The sequence below is a fragment of the Juglans microcarpa x Juglans regia genome, chromosome 5D (assembly GCF_004785595.1).
Source record: "Juglans microcarpa x Juglans regia isolate MS1-56 chromosome 5D, Jm3101_v1.0, whole genome shotgun sequence".
Taxonomy (NCBI): Eukaryota; Viridiplantae; Streptophyta; class Magnoliopsida; order Fagales; family Juglandaceae; genus Juglans; species Juglans microcarpa x Juglans regia.
Window position 1 is genome coordinate 7,416,666 of NC_054602.1, and position 18,369 is coordinate 7,435,034.

An 18,369-nucleotide genomic window follows, 5' to 3' on the forward strand; every position below is an offset into this window, starting at 1 on the left:
GTCGATATATGAATAAATTATATATATAAATATATATAAATGAAATTCTAAAATAATAGTCTATATATGAATAAATTATATATAAATACATATATATATATAAATTATAAATAGTCTAGTCTAAATTAGGAGTCAAAAAATAAACTTGTAGTTTGAAAAAATGAAAAAAAAAATTGAAAGCCGAAATATCTGCCGGTACCGGCCGAAATATAGGTCGGTATAGGTTGAAATTGAGGCCAAAACGACGGGTACCGACCGGTATTTAGGCTAGTACAAAACATATAGGGTACCTGTACCGGCTCAGCAGTTGGTACGAAAAATTTCGACTGTATCAACCGGTACGGTACGAAATTCAAAACACTGCTCCTTTCCCCTTAGGGGTAATAAATTTTATGCTCCGATTGTATTAAGAAACCATCTTTTATTTATAAGATTAACAATTATGGATTACAAAAAAAAAAAACTCATTTCATCTCATCATTATAATTTTATCAAATTTTTATATCAAATACAATAAACAATCCAACTTTTTCAAATCTTAAAATAATAATAATATTAAAAAATAATATTCTAACAATATTTTATTCGACTTTTAATTTTTATTTAAAATTATCTCATCTCACTATCCAAACAAGATCTTATTATATTTGTCCCCGACCCACCATTTTCCAAGACAACATTAGTATTTTCTCTTGACGAGAAGTGACTTGTTTACTTACCATCTAAGAATGCAAAAGATGCAGAACACCTTTCTTTTGCCAGATCTTCTCGCAATGAGGTGTGTTAGAGCTACAAATAGATTATATAAAAGTAATCTCACAAATTAATGTAGTTTCATCTGATTCGTTAGATTTATTTTACAATAAAAGTAATTTTGTGAAATGACATGACGAGCTACATCAAATCACGTCAGTTTGTAAAATTACTTTATGTAATTTTTTTATAACTATAGTATTTCCTCTTGGAATATACATGCACAATCCGAGTACTGCCGGCCAATAGAGTAATTACTCCAAAATTTGCCTTCACAGTAGCCAACCAAGGGACTAGCAAGCTGGCTAATAGTTTGGTGGGTACCATTTTGCGATGTACCATGGGAGTGTTTGTTTGGACTTTGGAGACACTCAATATGGCTCTTCCTGATGTAATTCATGTGGTCTTTCCTTTAGTAATAAATTTATAATTTCGACCCAAAAAAAAAAAAATGATAAAAGGGAGTACTAGCCAGGAACGATTTTCTTTTCTTTCTTTTTTATAAAGTACTATTAATTATAATGCTGCTCTTAATAGTCAACTGTTTCTAGTTTAAGCAAGTTGTGAAGGAAATTTAGGGTGAGCTCTTCCATATTAATTGCCTATGTATATACGATTAACTTCCTAGGGTAGTTGATCTCAAGGTTTCATTTTCCAAGTTGATATCTGGCCTCATGAAACTTTTGTGGTCACGGTACTGTACCACATGGGAACAAAAAAGGGCAGGCGACAACGTGTGCCTGCAGTTGCTCTGCATTTGTTCCAGATCTTTTGACCTTTACACTCATTTATTCATTGGAGAAAATGGATGTGCAGATTGTCGTGTCTGCCTCATTTCTTTTGACCATTGGTCATGGAATCTTTTTCCTTTTCCCTGTTTTGAAAGGTATGAGAAACTATACAAAAAGGCTCAATGACTGGTTAACTGCATTATTCATGTCATGTAATGATCAGTCAATGACCTAAAACTTGCGAGAAATTAGTGTTTAATATATAAAAAGGAAACCTTGACAATCCAAGTAAAAAGAAGTACTCAGACTTTCTAGTTTGTTTGGTTTAATTTGGTGTAACAACTTCAATGAAAATCATGTACAGTGATAGGTAAATCTTGCTACCCTTTTTTTTCCAAAATCAGGAATCCGTGAGAGCTAGGCTTATTAATTTCTCTTCTTCTTCACTCATATTCCACGGCGTTGTTCTTGTCCAGAAAAACAAAAGAATAAAGAAAAAAAAATCCCCTTAATCAGGACATTTAAGGCATATGAATAGAATAGAATTTTTCTACTTTCAAAGAGCATTGCTATATATTCATAAGCCCCACGTACCACAATTTTTTTTTTATTTTTTTTAATTTTTATTTTTTTTAAAATAATTAAATTTTTCTGCTCATCATCTATATATTATATATTTAATAAGAGAAAAAAAATTAAAAAATATAAAAAAATAATATATGATGTATGAAACTTATGAATATAATTTTTCTACATTCAAATTGCAAGGAACCATATGGTACTTTGGAAATCTTGGTTTTTAATTATGATGATCAACTTGAAAATGAAACTTCCCCAGCCAACCAAAAAAAAGTATGGTTAATTTAAGAAGATTTAGCAGTGGCACTGCAATTAATTGCCTTGACTTTTAGCTACGACTAAAGAGAAGTGGCAAACAATATAATTTAGGCAATTAAGAAATCTCGTTTTGTAATTAATCAAGATATATAAGAGACATGGTCGTTAATTAGAGAGCTAGCTAGCTAGCTAGGTGCACCAGAGCTTTGGAAGTTGTTATTATATTATAATCAATTTTTCTACATTTAACAACCAGTGGGGTCCATCTAATGCGATTATGTTTCTATGTTTCCTATGTTAATTCATGATGATCATCCATCATGTTATGGTCAACATTAATAATATTATATATATATGACCATGCCAAACATTGTATCTCTGAAATTGAGATGCATTATTAATCTTAGTGATTAACATCATGAGCATTATTCGGATACGAGGCAAGTTGTATATTTAATTACTTGTTAATTATACAAATTAATGGGAGTACTATATATTATTTACCAAGAGTTTTAGTTTTTTAATAATCTAAAAGTAGAAATAAAAATCTTATTTTAATATTTCATCACCAGCAAATCCTTTAGATTTTATATATGAAAAATGATGGATGCAGGAGACTTGGAGCAGGGATTGCGCATGAACGATCTAAGTAGAAAATGAGACGGTGCGTTTCGCACAAACCCACCATTCAGATTCCATCCTCCATCTCCCCCCTCCATTCTCTTCCATCTCACTGTCCTCCATCTCCGAAGCTTCCCCAGACCTGATATGGGTTTTTGAAACATAACCTTCGCATCTCCCTCCTCCATTCTCATTGTCCTCCATCTCTAAAGCGCAGCCAAGACCCGAGATGGGTTTCTGAACATTGCGGAAACGTTTGACGGCCACAAACTCCCCTTTTCATCGATCTCACGAAGATACTCTCTCTCTCTCTCTCTCTCTCTCTCAAATGTTGATTCCGTTTTGTTCTTGATCGAAGGGGTCAAAATTAATTCACGTTGGGTCTAGATTATGAGCAATTCAAAGGTAATTCACGATGCGAAAACGTTCGACGACCACATTTTATGTTTGATTGCAGGATAATGGTGGTAATGCAGTTCAAGTGCATAGGAGAATAGCAAATCTAGATTTTACGATTTGATACTCGACAACAACTCAGATAATATCATATTTTCCTAAATCAACTAGATAAAAATACAAGAACAAATTAACTACATGGATGACAAGCGTTGCCCATATTGTTGTATCACATGGATAGCAGTCTTTTTCTACCCGGTCAAAACTGAACCATTAACATCATGTCAGAACAGTTTTCTTAATTAGATGCGAAACTTGAGGTTTTTGACAACATAAAATCTATGTACAATTACAAGCACACAAAAGATCACTCCATGGAAATAATGTGATCTATCCCTAAACTTGTACGATCACTCTACGGAAATAATGTGTACTCAAAAATTGAGAGAAATGAGCCCACTTATCACAGATGATGCCGACGACTAATGGAGGAGTTGAAGTGTTCAGAGCGGCTAGAAATGATGTCGACGCAGATGATTGGCAGAGGTAAAGGTTCTACCTGAAAAATCTGGGTTGCAAGGAAATGGGTTGTAGTTTTTTAGACGAATGTGAATGAGGGAGACGAATGTGAATGGCAAGGAAATGGGTTGCAGTTCTTCTACGAGCAGGGAACAACGAATGCATCTGGTCGTGTTTTGTGCGTTTCAACCTTCCCAATTTTGTTCATGTTGGGCAATTGGTCAACTTCTATTTTCTTTTATTTTTTATTTGATTAGTTGTAGTTAATATGGAATTGGAAACTGGTTCGTGCGTAATCCCTACGCCAAGTTCCCTGCCGGTAGAAGAACTGTTTATATATACATTTGAAAATGAGAATCACTTATACATCTCATCGAAAGTAGCCAAGCACCTAGCCAGCTTTCAACCACACGTGCACAACGGTCTGGTTTAGCTCATGGGCCGATTTAGCTTTTGATGATATAGCCCATGAATAGCTCATTAATTTTGGACCCCTCAATCTCGTTAGGGATCGATTATTAAAAAGCTTGAGATAGAAATTTATATAATAACCATAATAATATTGTAAGTATCATTACAATGTGCTATATGGGATGAGTAATCCTATTCATCATATTTTCTTAATATTTTTCATTATCTCTTGTTTTGCATCATTAATTATTTGATCATAACTGTGAGATGATCATGAAAGGATAATACTTAAACTATGACGAATAGCATTTTTATTAATTAGATCTGTACGACTCGAACCCACAAATTAAATTAAATAGAAATAAATTAAAATAAGCAAGAATATTAATTATAGCTTGGTTGAAAATTTTAAAACATGCCCAGGAAAAAATCTCATAACAATATGAATTTTGAAGCAAGATTTTAATTAACGTCCATGATCTGCGATTGGCTTTGGTTATGACTCATTTGATGGAAAAATATTAACATTCCATGCATGGTAAGATTTTAAACCATAGTTTTCAATTTTGTTAAGTTTTGACTATTTCTTTCTGAATTTTTTCGTTCCGGTGTAATACAGGTTAGGTGCACTACATCTCCTCGACCTGTGCTCCATTTCATTCCAAATTCTGGTCCATTCCGACCAGTTCCGGTCATTTCAGCCGGAATTGACATTTCGGACCTATTCCGTTTTAAAATCTAAAATGTGTTTATATAATTTTAATTTTTTTTAACTTTAAATATCTCATCATTCTTTTTTGTAATATCATTATTTTTAACAATTTCTTTGGTCTTTTCTTTTTTTCCTTTGTTATTTTGTGTCTCAGCTCAATTTTTGTCATTATTTTTAATATTATCTTTTGACACTAATATATATCTCTACTTTGTTAATCATGTTCTTAGTGTATAGTCATTTTATAAGATCGTCAATTCTTTCATATATATATATATATATATATATATATATATTATCCTGAAGGTTGAAACCATACACCAAATGTTTCGGTATCAAAATATATGATTCTAATGCTTAAACAAGAATGGTCGGCAAAATAAAATTTAAAACGTTGTTACAAAGTACATCTGCCAAGATCACAAACATATTATAGTACTAGTATATCTACCAAGATCACACATATATTATAATATATATTATCGATCAGTCCAGCATCAACAGAGAGATATAGCTAGGAGTATGATCTGGTGAATATGATAAGATGCATAGAAATTATCGCAGCATGATCAATTGATTAATTAATTTTCATCCTTCTTTCCCCTCTAATTTTAAAGATTTGTATTATCTATACATGACCTTTATATGATCGTTCAATCTTAGATGAATATCATGATATATATATATATATATATATATATATATAACACCAACAAATTAAAGACGGTTATACGAAATTAAAATTCAAATAAAGTGAAAAACTGAAAACTTAAAAATATTATTTCCTATAAAATGACACTATCATGTTGCATGGTTTGTTGCATTCAAAATGAGTTGTACATATCGATTGGGGAATTTTTCTTCGAAGGAATTCGAGGATGTTGATCTCTCGCGTCGAGCTCTAATTAATAACCTAAATATATATATATATATATATATATATATGGTGGATAACTATAAGATCCTAAATATTAATATTGTAGAACTGTCATAAATAACCTTAATTTGTACATTGAATTTTCCACATGACATCATGTACTTTGCTGTTTCCGTTGTTTTAAAAGAGGATATATATAATCATTAGAGTTTAACCTTCACGTTTGTCTCATAAACATGAATAGCCGCGCGCAACAAGGTCGGGATGTGTGTGTCTATTTATATATATATATATATATATATATATATATATATGAGTTGTGCTACACAGAAATTCTACACTCCTATATATCACTTAAAAATATGTAGTTATACTTTTTTATCCTTATGAAATATGAAGATAAAAAAATAATATCATATATTTTTAAGTGATGTACAAGATATGAGAGTTATGTGTAAAATTTTTCATATATATATATATATATTATATATATCAGTGATCAGTGGAGTAGAGCTAGTATCTGTTAAGACTTCATCGGAGAAAAAAATATGGGAATTTCGTACCTTAAAAGTCTTCCATTAATATTGATCTTCATTCTCATAACTGTCTCAGCGTGGTCCTCACCTAGTACTGCAGCTTCAAGTAATTCTTCTAGTCATAACGGCAGCTTCCAGCAATGTTTTTCTTCCGGTTTCCAGCATTCTTATAATTCTACTACCTCGGGATCAATGATCTTCAGTAAGAATAATTCGGCTTATGCCTCCCTCTTAAAATCTTCCGTACGAAACCTAAGGTTATTGATCAACTCTTCCGAACCGCAATTCATCATTTCTCCATTTCATGATTCCCATGTCCAAGCAGCCGTGATTTGTTCCAAGAAACATGGCATGCAAGTAAGGGTTCGAAGTGGGGGACATGACTACGAGGGCCTTTCCTATGTGTCTGATATTGTTCCATTCATCATCATCGATCTTGTCAATCTTCGGTCTATTAGCATCAATGTAGAAAATGAGAGTGCATCGGTGGAGTCCGGTGCAACCCTAGGAGAGTTGTACTACAAGATTGCAGAGAAAAGTAACGCCTATGGATTCCCAGCAGGAAGCTGCCCCACAGTGGGCGTTGGGGGACACTTTAGCGGAGGTGGTTTCGGGACTCTATTCAGAAAATATGGCCTTGCTGCTGATAACGTTATGGATGCTAAGATTGTCGATGCTGATGGTAAACTTCTAGACAGAAAATCCATGGGAGAAGATCTTTTTTGGGCGATCAGAGGTGGAGGAGGGTCGAGCTTTGGAGTCATACTCGCATGGAAAATCAGGTTGGTCCCTGTTCCGCCGGTGGTGACTATTTTTAATGTCAAAAAGACATTGGAACAAGGCGCAACCGAGCATCTGCAAAAGTGGCAAGCCATTGCCAGTAAGCTTCATGAAGATCTTTTCCTCCATGCAGTTGTAGACGTTGCTAATGCACCTTCAAATGGCGGATCAAAGACAATTCAGATTTCGTTCATATCTTTGTTTCTTGGGCCGGCTGAGAGACTCCTCCTTTTGATGAAAGTTAGTTTTCCTGAGTTGGCTCTGGAGCGCAACAACTGCACTGAAATGAGTTGGATACAGTCTGTTCTTTATTTTGCTGGCTTCCCAAGCAGGAGTCCCTTGCGAGTTTTGCTTGATAGAAGCCCACAGTCGAAGAGTTTCTTCAAAGCAAAATCAGACTACGTGAAGGAATCTATTTCGAAAGCTGGGTTGGAAGGGTTGTGGCAAAGACTAATGGAGGAACAGACATCCTTGCTGATCTTGACACCTTATGGTGGAAAGATGAGTGATATTTCTGATTCAGAAACGCCTTTCCCACACAGAAGTGGAAATTTATATCAAATCCAATATTTAGTCACTTGGGATTCCGACAATGAAACACAGCAACACATCGGGTGGATGAGAACTCTTTATGCGTACATGGCACCTTATGTTTCCAAGTCTCCAAGAGCAGCCTACCTGAACTATAGGGATCTTGACTTGGGGCAAAACGATAACAACAATGCAAGCTATGCACAAGCAAGTACTTGGGGTTTGAAGTATTTTAAGAACAACTTCAAGAGACTAGTTCATGTAAAAACCGTCGTTGATCCTAGTAATTTCTTTAGGAATGAGCAAAGCATCCCGGTGTTTCCATCTTGATCAGGAGAAAAGAAAAGGCAACTAGCTAGTTAGAGGGTATCATGTATTCATTCGGAAGACAGAACCAGCATCCCCTAGCCTGTTCTGCAGATCGAGAAAAACATTAAGGAGATTTATTTATTCCAAGGTAACATTATTCTCTTCCGCAATTGAAGATTTATTACTTAAGAGTTGGTAAAATTATTTTCGCTTTTAGTATGGTAGATCATTAGTTATCATCATCAGAACTGTGTACGTTGGAAATTACCAAAGGCAATATTATTCCCAACTTGTTTTACATGGGAAGTGATATTTTAGGTACCACAGCATTCATGCGGCTGCTTTTACACAGGTGATCTTATTATATCTGCAATAATTCACCCCTAGTAGGGGCACCCTTCTTGCTTAGGTTATGCCCCTTTTGATCGGTGAAAAAATGGAATTAAGAAGAAGGAACCCATGCTTTTTTGTAGGTAAGTTAAAAAAAAACAAAAACAAAAAAGAAAGAAAAAAAAAAGAGGTATAAAGCAAGAACGGCTCCCTTCCTAAACTACAACGTATCATGGTAATGGTTAGTGATAAGGAGGCTATCACTACGGGGGCAATATCGAGTTATAAGCCGAGTACACATTCCTGGCATTTGAGTTATATGGCTTGAGATTTTAGAAGGCATATCAATATTATTAGCAAGCACAACAAGGCTTAAGACTACGACCTCGGTCAAATTATGAAGTCTATCAATCCAAATATATAAGAAAGCATAGCTCCAGAAATTGAAGAATGGAGCTCTCTCTAAAGTATTTTTCGATCAATTGTGACTGGCCATTAATGATGAGTATCTCAGTCCTGGGAAACTCTGTACACATATGACTTCTAAATGAGAAGAATCGATTGAGTAATGCATGCAAGTAATGAGCATATGGACCTACAGAAAGGGGATTCTTTGTCAGGTAATGCCAAGAAGCAGTAGTTTTGAATGATGGTAACCGAGTCATGACAAAAGATATTGACCTAGCTAGTTGGTAGGATACAATGAAGTAAGTTAATGACTGAAGCATTCCCCAAAAGGTTGACCCGGCTTACAAATGAGTTGCACCTTCTAGGTCCAGGGGTCAATCTTCGCTACTTTCTTCTATATTTGGCCATCCTTGATCAGCCTGTAACTTGACAAACTTGGCCAACAGCTTGATCTCTTCTTCCTGCAAACGGGCTCCAAATGTGCATTGGCCCCTTGGCGTGCAATTCTCTCCAAAGCCCTGCATAAAACCATATGATACTCTATCATTGACCAAGTAGATCTGAGGAAGTAATATAGCAGGAGAAGTAAATAACAGCATGAAACTTACTGGCATTCTTCCCTTGCCATAGTATGTCACATTGTAAATCTCCTCTTCTGCCACTACTCCATTTCTGTAGAAGCAACAAGAAGATTTATTTACTACTTCTGATCTAATATGTTCATTGTGATGGTTGGCCACGTTATACTGTCTCAACCTCGAGGCAAGCACGCTTGTTCTCAAGCATGCAAGCAGAGAGCATTAACAAGAGATGCTGATCTTAGGCCAAGCTTATAGATGCATGCATTGCATGAGAAATGACCCGGGCATCATGGATAATAAAGTAATTTATTTACAAGCTTGAGATGAAAAACCATGCAATCCATCACATAATAAGCCAATCTCAAGATCTCTGGCCAACTTTATTCACAAGCATGCATGCAGCAAGATAAATATAATAAACTTAAAAGGCATGGCTCCTACCATGCATGTCACCTGAAGGTTTCAAAAGCGTAATACTTGATGTGCATCCCGATACATCAAATGATGAAAATCATAGTGTAGATCCAATAAAAGCAGGAACTCATGAAAGAGTTAGAAATCAGGAAAATCAGTAATATAGAATAACAGTGAGATGTGGAATTTCAAATCAGTATTGGCAGATATACGAAATAACAGTGACATACGGAAAATGAGAATATACTCTTGGGTGGACATTACATAAAAGGAAGATTACCTCTGAAGATCTTTTGTAAAAAGTGTTGCACCCTGGGAAGATCAAGAGAAAAAAATTAGAGAAGTGATGGATTTAGAAGGATAACTATTTGGATCGCAGTAGTAAAGGAATTCTCACAGGTTGGATTATATTTCCGCCTCCAACATGACAACCAATGCAAGCTTGACGAAACAATGAAGCTCCTCTTTGCACATCTATGGTTTGTCCAAGTGAAACTGCGCCAGGAAAGAAGGCTTTGAAAAACCAGGTAAAAGATGGAATCTAAGCTATTATGTTTGGATAAAATAGAAGGTAAAAAAAGGTCCCAAAAAGCAAGTAGCACGTGCTTTGTTCCACAGCTGGAAAGATGTGAAGTAAAGAAGCTTGTAAATTTTTCAGTTTAGACTTTAGAGGGCATGCACAGTGTCTAATAATTTCCTATAAGAAAAGCTGTAATCATTATCAACAGTGAAAACAACTAAACACATGCAAATATGCGTGTATAAATACATACATACATATACATATACTTTCATCTTTCATATATACGTATCAATGGAGGGCAGTAGATGCAATGAGAAAATCTTATATACAGTGCTGCTAAAACAATATTATATACAGTACGTGGAAGTTCGCTTATCAAGATGTGTGTTGCAGATTAGATTCATAGAATTCAGTATCTGAATTATGGGTGAATTTCACAGAGACACGAAAAAACAATGAGTTAATAAAAAGCAACTGCTGAAAACGCTTAACAGACATATAAACAAGCAATTGGAGTGCAGAACGGTAACGTAAAAGAAACACAGACACTTGAATAGTTGATGCAGAACCGTAGTAAAGAAAATAGATGATAAGCTTATGACGGCATCTCACTAACAAGTTGTTGGAGTCATATCAACAATCTTCGGAAAAAGAGAGTCTCACCCTCCTTCACTAAGGATCAAATGAACATACCTTACAAGCCATGTAGCCAAGGCCCAAGAAGAGGCTTATATTCGATAAGAATAAAAGACTCCTAGTATAATCAAATACTAACCAGGCTTAAAAAAAAAAATAGAGGACATGATGGGTCTCCCGCCGGAAAGTACTAAACTCCGTAGCCCCCAGACATTTGCCTGTCTCTCTGAAATCCACCACCACCAAGGATTCGGGCAAAGAATTCAAGAACTCATTATCAGTGTGTTACACAGCTTAAATCCACACAATTGATCAGTTCCCAGCCTAAGGAGATACCCATTACCGTACTAACACATTCTATTTTGTATGCCAATTAGAGTCTTAAGACTGATCAAAGAATTTTGTATACTTTATTTTACTGTTTTTGCTGGGGCTTTGCCCAATTTTTTCTTGCTTCGGATAGTTGGAATACATATATATTTCTTCTAGCACCATTTTTTGCATTTTATTATTGTGGGTAATAATCAAAATTAAACAACGTGGTATCTTACTAGAGAGGCCAGACACCTAGTGGCGTTGAGGCGTTCCGAGAGTAAAGGAGGGGCATTAAATTATGAGAAATACTCGAATAAATGGATTATACAAAAACAATTTCTTTGTCAAAGTAAAAAGAGAGGACTCGAGGGACAAACACCTGCCATGAATAGTATGATGGTTACCTGGGGTATTGCACAGTGGAGATAAGGTAACGATTGCGGCCATTAGAGGTGGAACCAAGCTCTTTAAATACTTCAACTGATGCTGCTTTTTCGGAACTGGGTTCTGTGCCTCTTTCTTCAAATTTCCCTGCGCGACATTTTCAATATTGAGAAACGTTCAATGTTCATAACATATTCAAGGAGATACACAGCGACAGAGACAAACCTGTGCTGGGAGTGAATAGGCACCATTGTTACAGCTCGAGTAGCTAGAGATTACAGATAAAAGCTGCATCTTACTCACTTCCTCTCTGACCGACGAGGAAGAACAGCAGGGGAGTGTTTGGTCAGTACACGAGCATAATCCAGGCCGGTTAAATATGGCTGGTTGCTAGACTGACCAATCAAATGAATGATATAATACATTTGAAATGCTTTACCAACGAAAACATTCTATTAAATTAAATTTATAAATTAATATTATTTAATATCGTTTATAAAATTATTTTTATTTTAAAATAAATTTAATGTATTAATTTATGAATTTATTTTTATAAATCTAATTATAATCGTAACAATTCTCATAATTTTTTAAAGAGTATTGTTAGACATAAACAAGTCTCGCTCATATTTTTTAAGTGAATTTCATTTAAAAAATAATTTTTTATACTTTTGAAGGTTAAGTCTACTTTTTTATAAATGAATTAGGTAGAATTTATTTATTTAAAACTTATACAAATCATATCTTTATATTTTTTTATATATCAAGAAATATTTGTATTCAAATCAAACAAGCTTACATCATAGCATCAGACTACATAATTTGTGAAGAGTAATGATAAACATACAATTCTTTACACAACATGTTATAAAATAATTGTATTTTTGAAAAATGATATTATTTTTATAATATATTTTACAAAAATACCCCATTTTAAGACATTTTTAGAGAAAGTGTTGTATAAAGTGTTGTGTGTTTATCATTTTTCATTTGTGAAATACAATCAAGATAAGAGTTCCACCAAACTATCAAGTCGTCTAGACTCCAAGCATGTTTTACCATTCAGTGAGCTACTTCATTTGCCATTCGTCCAGTATGTTGAATGGTGCATCTCGAGATCAGTTTCTTTACTTCATAGGCCAGGTTACCTAGCAGGGACATGGATTCTCCATTAGTACGTATTTCATTAACCATTAATAGAGAATCACTTTCAACTCATAGTTCATGTAGGCCCAAAGGAATGCATAATTGTAAACCCCTTAAGATAGTTATCAGTTCAATCTTCATAGGGTCGTTAATCTCATTTTCTTTTGTGCTAGCAGAAAATATGACCTCCCACCCTTGTCATCTCTAAGAATAATCCCCACACTTGCTCTGCATTGATAATGGAATATAGTCCCATCAACATTCAATTTCAACACCCCCAAAGGAGGACGTAGCCAACAACATCTTGAGTTCTTCATCTGCTTTGGAGCACCCTGAGCTTCATTATGTTCTTGATGCAACGACAAAGCATAATCTACTACTGCTTAAGGCTTTAGAATATTCTCCTCATGCATTTTCTAGTTTATTCTATACCACATTCCCCAAACCATAAGAAAGAACTTTTCCAAATCCCCATTACTTCCTCTGATTATAAATTTCCTTACAAGATTCACAAAATCTTCTTTATTCTCATATGTCAGCAAGTAACTAAACTGTTTCTGCCAACAGTCACTTATGGAAGAGCAGTAAAAGAAAGCATGGTTCACATTTTCCATTTTCTCATTACACCACTGCCAGTAGTCCTCCATAATGACCTTTCTATGCTTCAAATTCTTCAGAGTTAGAATGCCATTTTTGTAGGTTCTCCATGCAAACACTTTCACTCGATTTGGTACCAGGAGTTTCCATATCCTCTTCCCCAAGTTTTTCTGTTCCTTTGCATTTGAGTTCTGTCCTGCTTGCTTGGATTTCCCAAGTGCATAAAAAAATCTATATGCACTTTTGACACTATAATTCCCACTCTTCTCATGTGCCCATATGATTTTGTCTTCTCTACTTCCTAGGCCAATTATAATCTTCAAGACTTCAGCTGCTTCTCTTGGTGGTTATACCCTTTTAACTTTATCCACATCCACCAATTTGTGGTATCATTAATAAGGCTTGCCACTATTTCATCATCTTGATTTCTGGGTTCAATTAATGTATATGGTATACATCTATATTTGGCAACCAGAAATTTGTCCAGATGTTGATTGATTTTTCATTTCCCATTCTCCACCTGCATCATTGCATCAAACACTTTGTTGTCTCCCATATACCTCTCCATGCATAGGAAGGAGTTTATCCTAATTTTGACTCACATAGATTGGTCTTGGGAAAGTACTTTGCCTTAAAAATTTTGAGCAACAAAGTTGTTTCCTCTTGTAAAACCCTCCATCCCTACTTGGCTAATAAAGCCATATTGAAGGTCTGCAAGTCTTTGAATCCCATACTTTCATCTATTTTTTACTCACACATCTTCTCCAAACTCACTCAACAAATTCTGTTCTCATCCTTTTTTTGACCCCACCAGAATTTTACCATAATGTTTTCCAACTCAGCACAAAAATTTCCAGAGAGTTTAAAACAACTCATGGTGTAGGTTGGAATAGATATGGCTACAACTTTAATAAGAACTTCCTTGCCCCTTGAGAAAGCAATATTTCCTTCCAATCTTGGAGCTTTGTCTATACTTTATGCTTCAACTCATAAAATGCTTTATTTTTTGCTTTGCCAATCACAAGAGGAAGTCCTAGGTATTTTTCATACTGCTGGAAATTCTGCACCCCCCAAAAAGCCATGATCTCCTCCTGTTACCTGTTATTTACATTCTTGCTAAACACCATGAAGGTCTTCTCTCTGTTCACCTTCTGACCTGAGGCTCTTTCATAGATCTCAAGGAGATGTTGAATATTAAAGTTTGCCTGCATATTAACCCTACAAAAAAGAACACTGTCATCTGCAAATAAAAGGTGGTTTATTTTTGGGGCCAGCTTGCAGATCTTAATTTCATTAACCTACTTATTCACCTCGGCTTGTTGTAACAGTGTGATCAAACCTTCAGTACACAACAGAAACAAACCTTGAGTGGGGTATATAGGTCCTTTGGGGGATAGGAGATCCCCTTGTCTCAGACCTCGAGTGGGGTATATAGGTCCTTCGGGATCACCATTAACCAGAATGGAAAAGGAAACTAACTATCTTCACACACAACATTATCAACCTCACCCACTTATCATTGAACCCCATCTTGTTCATCACTTTTTCTAAAAAACCTCATTCAACTCTATCGTAGGCCTTACTCATGTCAAGTTTAAAGGACATGAAGCTTGTCTTTCCAGCTCTCTTTTGCCTGAGGAAATGAACCAGCTCATAAACTACAAGGAAATTATCAGTGATAAGCCTACCTGGGACAAAGACATTTTGTGAGTTAGAAATCACATTTGGTAAAATACCTTTAAGTCTATTTGCAAGGACTTTAGAAATAAACTTATAGACAACATTACATAGACTTGTAGGTTTATGGTCAGAAACTAACTCAGACTTTTCTTTTTGGGAATCAGGGTGATGAAAGTGTGGTTTATATCATTTGAAAATTGACCACTGTTAAGAGCCACTAGCACAACAGGTGTCACATCCTTCCCAACAACATTTCAATACTTTTGAAAGAAAATGGGAGCCATGCTATCAGGCCCTGGTGGTGCCTTTGTTGGATTCAACTGTCTCAAAGCCATGATGACTTCGTCTTCATTGAACTCTTGAATAAGCATCTCGTTCATGTCTGTGGTAGTTCTCCCTGCAAGGCCATCCAGGAAATCCATATTACCATCTTGTTCAGAAGACTTAAAGAGTGTCTTGAAGGAATTCAGGATGACCTGGTCCCTGCCTTCCTCCATTTGCCATATTCCTTCTGTGTTCCTAACCCATTTTATAAAATTCTTTCATTTCCTATGAGTTGCTTTATTATGAAAAAAAAACCTTATATTTTTTGTCCCATTCTTTTAACCACAGAACGTTTTATCTTTGCCTCTACATTATTCCATCTCTCTCTAGCCATTTCTGCATTTTAGCTCTAGCTTTTTTTATGGTCAATCTTCTTTGACAAAGAGGATCAATACTCTGCAACATTTGCAACTTAGTTCTAGCCTTTTCTATGCCTTTTTTCACATGCTCAAAGCTATTTTTGTTCCATACTTCCAGTTTCTCACTACATCTTTGAATTTTTCTCATCACTGTACTCAACTCTTTTGTTCCTAGCTCTCCTTTCCATGCTTCATCTATGACTCTTTTACAATCTGTTGATTCCACCCACATGAACTCAAATCTAAACAGCCTTTTACCCTTCCATTTGTAATGATCTGCTTGCCTTTTCGGGATAATTGGCAAGTTGTCAGAGTGAGCTCCTGTCTTATGGTAAACACTTGCCATGAGATAGATGGAGTACAACCTCATATTAGCAAAGAATCTATCAAGTCTCTCACTTGAGCATTGTTGGTTCTCCCTTCTGTTGTACCAAGTAAATTGAGGCCCCTTGTATCCCAAATCATGTAGCTCACAATCATCCAAAACAGCTTTACATTCTGTCATTTGTCTTTCTCCCACTTTTTTCTTGATTATTTAGAATCTCATTGAAGTCACCAAGTAGTAACCAATCTTGATTATGAGACACTTTTAGAGATCTTATAAGAGCTCACAATTCATGTCTCCTAACAGAATTTGGTTAACCATAAACACTAGTTAGAAAACATGACTCAACTTCGCTACCTTCCACCTTGACCTGGGCATGTATGTCGGATTTAGAGTAGTTAATAATAGTAATCTAAGTTTGCTTCTTCCAAAATAACGCAATCCTGCCACTCCTCCCCTCACTGCTCACAGTCATGCAGTTTTCAAAACCCAATCAAAACTTCAACTTTTCTAGTATCGTTGCAGTCAGTTGTGCTTCTTGCAAAAACATGACCTCGGAAACTTCCCTTCTAACTCTATATCTTTATATTCAAATCAACGTAAATAGGAAGAAAATTATTACCACAAGACAGCTTCAATCTAACATTTTTTTTTTATTAAAATTAACCTTGGTATCATTGGTAATAAATTGTGGCTTATACTTAAAAAAATAGTTGATAATATAATTATTTTTTATTAAAATTATTATAAAGAGTATCAACTTTTCAAATCTCGTACACCACACATATTCATTACTCAATATAAATATCAATCATGACACTTTTTTTTTCGCACTTTATGAAAGTTAGATAATTTCGACCTCATTTGTATTTAAAATTTACCTTAATTTATCTCATCTCATCATTACAATTTTTTCAAATTCTCATAAAAAATATAATAAATAATTCAACTTTTTTAAATTTCAAAACAACTTTTTCAAATTCTCACCCAAAATATAATAAATAATTCAACTTTTATTTTACTATTCACAGACCATCTCAACTTATTTCTAAATTCAAACCACTCATATTTCTCTCGAGATATTTCACAACAAATAAATTGATGTTATCTTTAGCAAGAGTGAAAATTGATGGCTCTAATTGTGCTTTCCAACGTGAGATCCCAATTTATATATAAATAGTCTAAATAGTCTCAACAAACATGTAATTTATAGAATTTAGCTTACATCCTATTAAAAATTCATTTGATACACGATCATGTTGAAAAATGTATGGATAAGATTGAAAGATTGATGGAAAAATCAACTTACTTTTTTACATAAAGCAATATTATCCATTGATTTTTCAAACAAGATGTATCCAGTAAAATTTTGATAGAATGTAAGCCAAACTCCAAACTCTAATTCATGTATTTACCCCAACTGTCATTTTTTTTTTTTGGACTTCAATATTCTCATTTACTAATAAGATACAAACCATCGCGTTGTGATGATAGTATTTTGTAAACCATCACAAATTTAATACGAATTACCTATTCATACAATAAATAAATAAACAAATAACCCATTTCTTAAACACAGTAATAACAAGAAATTACTTTTAAATTGGTTCAAATTAATTCAAATTGGTTTAAAAAAACGTTTTAAATATATTAAAACGATTACTTGAATGATTAAAAAAATATACTAAATCAATCCTGTTTTTAGCCCATTCAAATTTAACCGATTGAATCCAATTTTGTTTACAACCTTATGGTCCACTGCCCTCGTTAATAAATTCAATAAAGAATATTAATAAAGAGTAGTTCTTTATTCATATTCTGCTGTTAAAGTTATGTCGTTGCAAAAGTTGTTTACCATCGTTAAGAGCAGTCAGTCACCTTGGACTAGGTAATGTTTTAGCCATATTTTAGTTTAGTATGACACTTTTTGCATTTAAAATTAGAATTTTGCCACCTACAATCATTTTTACTCCATTGATATAATTAATTAAAATAATTATTTTATATTAAAAAAATAAAAAACATATAACCAATTACATTAGTGAAATATAATTAATAGAATACGTAAGGAGTACGTAAAAGTAACTACACATAAAATTTTTATTAAAATTAATACATCTCAAATTGGATCATCTATCATCTTCTTTATAATAATACAATATTATATGTTTAATATTTTTTTTTATATTTGATTTTCAAAGGTAATATTTTCAATAATAAATCACACTCATAATTTTTTTCTGTCAATTATATAACGTATAAAATCTTAATTACGTAGAGTATAAAATTGAAAAGTTTTTTTTTTTTTTTCCTGGGTATCATCCAGTAGCTGAT

At 34.2% G+C, this 18,369-nt stretch overlaps 2 protein-coding genes across 2 annotated transcripts; one reads left to right on the top strand and one right to left on the bottom strand.

Annotated features, from left to right (window-relative positions):
• Positions 1-6,405: 6,405 nt before the first annotated feature.
• Positions 6,406-8,034, top strand: LOC121264336 (berberine bridge enzyme-like 26). The gene has a single exon (XM_041167466.1). The coding sequence runs from the start codon at positions 6,406-6,408 to the stop codon at positions 8,032-8,034; it is 1,629 nt and encodes a 542-aa protein (XP_041023400.1).
• Positions 8,035-8,762: 728 nt separating this feature from the next.
• LOC121264337 (cytochrome c6, chloroplastic) lies at positions 8,763-12,003 on the bottom strand. The gene is made up of 6 exons (XM_041167467.1): positions 11,830-12,003; positions 11,625-11,751; positions 10,144-10,241; positions 10,027-10,058; positions 9,360-9,423; positions 8,763-9,269 (listed from the first exon to the last, which is right to left on the bottom strand). The coding sequence occupies exons 1-6, from the start codon at positions 11,896-11,898 to the stop codon at positions 9,126-9,128; spliced, it is 534 nt and encodes a 177-aa protein (XP_041023401.1). The 5' UTR covers positions 11,899-12,003; the 3' UTR covers positions 8,763-9,125.
• Positions 12,004-18,369: the final 6,366 nt, after the last annotated feature.